The following is a 7,053-nucleotide window of genomic DNA, read 5'->3' as shown; positions in this document are numbered from 1 at the left end:
AGTCGACAGTGATATTTTTTATGATTCCATGACGACGTGAAATTATCGCTGTAAGTTTTTTTGAAAATTATCGAATTACCGTTTATTAATACCTTTTCTGCCCTATGGCGTTGCTATGGATGAGTGAAATAATCCGTTAAATTCCATATATTTTTGTTAAATTTATACTGGAAATAACTGGGGACAAAAAACAAGAACGCTCTGGACACAGCCGTGAGGAAACCTAAGTGTTGGTTCCGCTATGTTGATGACACTTTTGTTGTTTGGGGCCATGGTCTGACTGAACTGGAAGAATCAGTCTTAGTCGGAAAGGACGGGAGATCACTTCGCCCACTGCCTCATCGCCTTTGAAAATGTCCACCGCAGTTGTGGACGAAACGTCAGGAAGAAATTCCGATAGACCACGGCTTCAAAGCCCGGAAAACATTCCTAAATGTAATGGTGAAAACATCTGTGACCGCTTTCTAAATTTATGAAGTCCATTTAGAATCACTAAAGGCCTGCATATTTTACCTTTGCTAATGCTGAAAGAATTGAGAATGATATTCAACCGGGAATTTGTCAAGAGATTTAGCACGAAGGTAAATAATTTACATAATGCGGCATTTTATTAATATTTCATGTTTATTTTAAGGTTCACGTTCACTGTTGAAATGGTATTAAAGTATGGTCAGTCAAAGCGGTAAGAGAATCGTTGAGGATAATGCGAAGTTAAATTTATCTTAAGTCATAAGAATTCTTATGACATGACTATATTTTGTCGTTGAATTTTTTTATTTCATAAATTGTTAAATTAGCGTTGAAAAGTACGCCATTTAATTAAAGTATACTACAATATTGCAAGTGGTTTTATTTGCTTACCTGTAATGACTACAAGCAAAATTATGGTAATCCAATTTGGGTAAAGTTTCTCCATTATTCTGAAAACAAAAAAGCATGTTAAAATTGTCAATATATTTCGAGCACAGATTATTTAGAACCTATAAAGTAGTTGTGAACCCCTTCCGTAGAGGCAAATATTCGAGATGAAAAACATAAAACAAACTCGTTAACGTTAAACTACTGCTAAGCAAGAATGTCTAGCTTATCTGCACACAACAGTGCTTGAATAAATAAATACGATAAAACAATCAAATCTTCAATTATTATTATTGTGCCTATTTTGATAACTGACAAAAGTATTCTAAAACAAAACACAATGGAAAGTTAATAAAATGTTTAATTATTCCGTGTTTTCAATATAGCTCGAAGTTTTAAACTAAAATAAAGTGCAATAGTTCCTCCAGCCAGATGGAAAACATTCATTATGATTCGGCAAAAACGGTTAGTTCTTCGGTGCCAATCGGCAAGCGTCTTGAAATTAATTAAACAAATTTTGCTTCTGACGAAAATCTAAAAGTCCATCTTAAACAAATTTAAAGAGTCTTACAATGTACAAGTTTACTCTAATTAAAAAGTTCTCTAATGAATCACTTCGTGTTGAATAAAGAACAGACAATTACGTAAATTTATCTCTGTTGTCCTCTTGTTTTTGTCTTAATTAAAATCGTTGCACACAATTATTTTTGCTATTCTACGTAGTTGACTGAACAATGCAAATTGTAGTAGTAAAATTGGAGTATATCTTTCTTGCTAAATATGTTCATAATTTATTTAAATTGGGATTTCTTGACGAGCTACACGTTTTATAGCGTTTTAAATAATGTTTTCGTGAAATAAGCGAAATAAAGATCGTGTTTTTGTCACAATGAACTGGTTAAAGCTAGAAAAGTAAAAACTAAACTCTTAAGCTTCTGGTAATGATATTTCCATTGCTTTCAAATAGGTTAATTAAATTAACTGGGCTCCAAATTTAGTTCATTTATTTTCTGATAGGAGTAAAGAGTAAATTGCAGCAAAACCAGCATCAATCTGCAGAGTTCGGCTATAACGAGATTGTTTGGTCTTCCACTACATTAAAATCTGCAAAACAATAAAATAGCTCATTGTGCAATTTAGGATCCTAAAATATACTTTTTGGGATAAACCAGCTCGATTTCTCGTTTAGGATTTCACGTTTCCTTAGCTTTCCTGCTGTCGATAGAAAATATTGCATTTATGCAAATGGAGTGCATTATTTTATAACTCCGGGTGCACGTTGCCATAAACCCGGAAATAAACAAAGGCTCCAGCCTTATTTTGAATGAAATATTGAAAGAAAATGTATGTATCAATTTTGCAGAGTTGGGGATTGATTTTCGTATAAATTCCTCCAGTTCAGCGTACTTATAAATATTACCATACGTTCTAAAATAATGACACAAAACGAAACCTAGGAACGCCATAAGATTGGAAATTAACAATATTTCCGAATGCAATAACGATTGATCAATAATAAAATCCTCCATCATACCCTGTGGATTCCGTGGAAGAGCTGCAAACGAATTGAGCAGCTTTGATGGCACCTCTATAAAGAAGCCGTTGAAATAATCAGCAGCAATATCGTGATTTCATTTAGTTCTGATCTTGGGTTGATTTATGATCTACCACATCGTTTGCTATTTGTTGTTGGAAAATGTAAGCTTCTATGGTGTACCATATAAAATAATATCGATCCATGTTAAAAACTGTTTAGTTTCAGAACCATTTCGTTTAATCCATCAATTATTTTCAAACTATTTTTTATTCTGAATACGCAGCTATACCGGAAGCCATCGAAATATTTATCGAGCTTATAGAACTAAATATTGTAATAAAGTATGACTAAAAGCAGAGGGAAAATTTAAAAGAATTAATGAATATTGTTCTGATTCTCCAGGCGATTACAAAAATTCGTTTCACCAGATTAGTAATTGATACAAGGCTTTTGAATAAACCCCAAGCTAAAAGTAAGATTTGAAGCGATGTAACTCTATTATTTGTCCACCCGGTTTGTTCTGTTCTGACCGAATGAAAATCCTCGACTCGACTCTCAACCTTGAGTCCAAGTCCCTAAATTCCTTTGCCAAGAAAACGAAATACATAAAGTTTATTGTCTTCCGCAAATCCTAGTAAAGTAAAACAAATAGACCAATCAGGACAGCGTCTACGGCAATCTATAAAAAGAATGACCCAGAGGAAATAAGTGTATCTATATTCGATATAGGACAGTATTATTCCTTACACGTTTGAAAAAGGGAATAAGGGAATAAGAAACCCACACTGATTTATTTCGATTTGATATTTCTATATACTGTTTGCCGGACGCAATGTGGGATTTGTTGAATATGTGTGTTATGCGAATATATGAATTGGAAAAATTTACTTAGGTCGCTTCTTATTCACGCCATGGAAATTGATATATTATTCCGAATTTGAGGACGGAACGTCTTTCAATAAAACCGGACATCCGTCTATATTTCCATCACTTCTAGCTGAAACAAAATGGTGAATTTTTGAGCTTTCAAACAAGTTTCTCTATTGTTTCACAGATGATAAACTAACTTTTTAACACTGTAAGGCATTAGAGAATCAAAAAAGATGCCTTTAACAGCTTACTATTAACATAATAACACTAATTAAGGGTAAATTCAGTTCTAGCAATAAGGTTTTACTGCCTTAAAGTTTTATTGCGTATAACAGTTTTAATGTTTAAATGAACTTGCTGATTTATAAATTAATCCGGGTCGAAACCTTTCAAGTAGATGAGCTGATGCAATTTTTGCCCCTCGAAAGTGAAATATTTTCCTGTTACATTCGAAAATACCGAATCGAGTTATCGGACATTTTAACGAACAAAAAATGAAGAGTTGTATTTGCACACACGAGCATGGGATAAAAGAAAATTTCGAAATCGATGTTTGCTTAATATATTTTCTGGAATATTGCTAACGCCCAGCTTTTGAAAAAAGGCCAGAGTAAATCCCATTTATTTTAGAATAACAATGGCTTCACTTAAAGCTTGTTTAAGCATATTTTGGTGGTAAGTAAAAATACTTTTCAAATAACATGGGAATACAATTGTAAAAACATTTTCATGGAATGTTTATTGAAAATTCGACATATTATAAACCAACTAGTGTTCATAATATTAAAATAGAACATTTCAGAACATTTGCATTTTCTGGACGAGGTAACATTATCCACTTTTCTGTGTTTAACAGATTTGGAGATCCACCACCTGTTGCCACAAATGTACCAAATGATCGTGTCTACTTATTTAAAAGTTAAGCACCAAAGTTGGATTTGTTTCCATTTAAAAGTCTACTCATTTTTTTCTCGATATAATTATTTTAAGCATTTGGTTATCTACTTTAGCAGTAGGGAATATAATAAAAGTTACCTTTCCATAAATTGAAACATAATTTATACTCAGTTCAAAAGCAAGCCATTAATTATGTGCCACAATCGATTCGTGTTTTCGACAGACTATAGCTTGATGGGATTAAGTTAATCACCGAAGTTGCTTGTACACTAACTGAGTTAAATCATTTAAACTAACTCTCCTGGTGTAGACGTTCCATTATGGCTGGAAAAGCTATTTGCACCATGTGTGCTTACATAACCCACGTATGTGCTAAGCTGCAATTTTTTAAGAAAAATATCTTAATTGGGTATCTAAAGAATCGTATTTTGTTCAGCGATTTTCAAAAATGCATCAGTTATTACATATTAACACTTTGTAGGTCGCCGACATTCCATTTTGCAACACACTTCAATTTCATTGTTTACACGTTCTGTTTATTTTTAAGTGGTGCAATTAATTCCATACGACAATAATGCAACAAGTTATTGTATTGTTTGAAGCTTATTTACATCTAATTTTGCTATAATCTTCAATAGCCGTCAGTTTATGAAAGTTAATTTATTCTTCTTCTTCCTTCCAATTAGGCACAATACCTGTTCTTCATCCTAACTCGCTTTATGGAGGTGGATTGTCACTCCACCGTTTTCGTGGCCTTTCTGTGCTTGATAGAAGATTTATCTCTGGCAATCTTCACTATTCGTTCCCCTGCCATGAGTGTGATATAATCATTCCATTCAATTTTTCTACTCAGCACCCAGTCGTTGATATTCTCGATCAGGCATGCATGCTTGTCTGATATCCGTGCTTCTTTTCTTGCCTTGCAGCGATTTTCAAGCTATTCTTCGAACTATCTACATCTCTGTTGTTTCCATAATTTGCCTTGTTTTTGAGGTTTCAGGACTTGTTTCTGTCGCATATCTCAATATGGTCTAACAGGTGCTAACTGTTTTCAGGTGCTTGTTCCGCTCTTGTTGCTTTGATAGCTTGTGCTCTTAATTCTGGTTCTATGTCGCGGAAGCCTGAAATTTCTATTCACAAGTATCTGAATTTCATCTTTTGATGAACAACTGTGTTAAATGTGCAAATAAGCCTCTGCAGACCATCGTATTTTGACATCTCGACCTCCCATTCGATGACCTCTTTTCCTGAGAGAGTTTTATTTTCCGGTGCAGTTTTGATGTTTGTTTTCAATTTACTCCAAATGGTATTGACGTCATCCAGATCACCGTCTGGTTCATTTCAATGTTTTCTTCTGGGCGTTTTTTGTATAATTCTCGGATGGTTGGATCCCAGAGGGAGACGACCTTAATTATTTTTCTTGTTTTCTCTGGGTGTTTACGTTTGGTCCAAAACCATGGTCCGTCTCAACATTGGCCGAGTTGAGCACTATGAAAGTGAATTTGGCATGAAATAATACCAAAGAGATTTGGCCTTTATTGAATAATTCCTGCATGTTATACAAGAAGTTAAAAACAGATATTCAAAAAAATCGATTATTGTTTACATTATAAGTTCGCGTAAAAGCAATCAATGTTTGTGTGAACGCCATTAATCATGTTTCACCGCAATGTAACAAACTCGCTTTTTTGAACATTATGACTTGAACAAATACAGGCGTCGCATATGATTTGTATAACTTTTTCATTGTTTTATATTTATCCCAAATCAATTTATATTTATCTATTTCACCTCTACACTAGATCGAAATAGTCGAGCACTAGAAGTTAAGTATTTTGGTCTAAATAAATCTGAATTTTGAGCTGGGAAAATACCAAATAAAAAACAAAATTATATTTATACTTTTTATTATACTATTTTGTACAATCAAATGGCGTTGGCAAACTTTAAAATATATGCTGCAGCGTTAAACCCGAAGGGAAGTATTTTTTGAATTATTTTTATATATATTTATTTTTAACTAACACTGCCATTCATGCTATTTGAACTTTATTAAAAACATGAGCTTTTTCAGTTTACCAGTAGAGTCTATTAAAACCTAATTTCAATCAATGAGGAAAAACAATTATATTGCCCATATTTGCTCAGGTCTGCTGTTCTGCATGTTGTTGAAAATAATTGGTTTTTTAATGGAAATAATACAAGCAGCATATTTGGCTGAAATTTGTGGGCGATACGAACACACTATTGAATATGCGGAAAATTTCTATAAATCTCATTAATATTGAACTTTCATAGAAACTTTGAACAGTTGTTTCTTCTTTGCTGTCGAATTTCGCTAACATCTGTGAGAGAAACTATGTGATTTTGCACATTCCATACTAAAACGTGTCAACGGTAGAGATTGAAAGTTATTAAGTCCTATTTCAGCTGCCATAAAGCAACAACTGTATTACTCATCTGATGCAGTTAGGTATTCAAACTTTACCTAACTAGACGGTGTTAAAACATATCACTTATTATAGTAATGAAGACAACACATTCAGAGCGATGTTGTTAAGTGTCTGAGTGGGGCACGCAAAATTAAATTCTTAGATGAAAGCTGTTCCAATAGTGAAAATCGCGTGAGCAAATTAAATGCTTTGTGAAGAGAAATATATTCAAATGTTTGTTGCTAGAGTCTCTGAAGTTAAGATGCTGCAAGCAGAATGGAAAATCTATTCAAATGGCATTTAAATTGAAATAATTTATTAACAAAATTGATCAGCAAAGTTGGCCTTTTCAACAAAATGATCTCCCATTATTTGAGTTTGCTGACATCAACATAACTAGTAGTACAATAATGTAATGCATATAATTATTTAAATTTCACTTTTCACAAAACGGGCTAA

The 7,053-nt window shown here is 33.2% G+C and overlaps 1 protein-coding gene across 3 annotated transcripts in view; it reads right to left on the bottom strand.

The window, feature by feature from the left end:
- The window catches only part of LOC109542490 (cadherin-87A), a 100,373-nt gene that overhangs the window by 48,180 nt on the left and 45,140 nt on the right, over window positions 1–7,053 (bottom strand). For all 3 annotated transcript variants that reach the window (XM_048661241.1, XM_048661242.1, XM_048661240.1), the window contains exon 2: window positions 862–920. In XM_048661241.1, the coding sequence (XP_048517198.1) occupies window positions 862–916 (55 nt within the window). In that variant the 5' untranslated portion in view covers window positions 917–920. The remainder of the gene's footprint in view (window positions 1–861; window positions 921–7,053) is intronic.

This window comes from Dendroctonus ponderosae, unplaced genomic scaffold (assembly GCF_020466585.1).
Source record: "Dendroctonus ponderosae isolate FM_Combo_2020 unplaced genomic scaffold, Dpon_F_20191213v2 Dpon_F_20191213_1, whole genome shotgun sequence".
In the NCBI taxonomy this organism is placed as follows: Eukaryota; Metazoa; Arthropoda; class Insecta; order Coleoptera; family Curculionidae; genus Dendroctonus; species Dendroctonus ponderosae.
The sequence above is the reverse complement of the archived record's forward strand: the minus strand, read 5'-3'. Positions and strand labels throughout refer to the sequence as shown.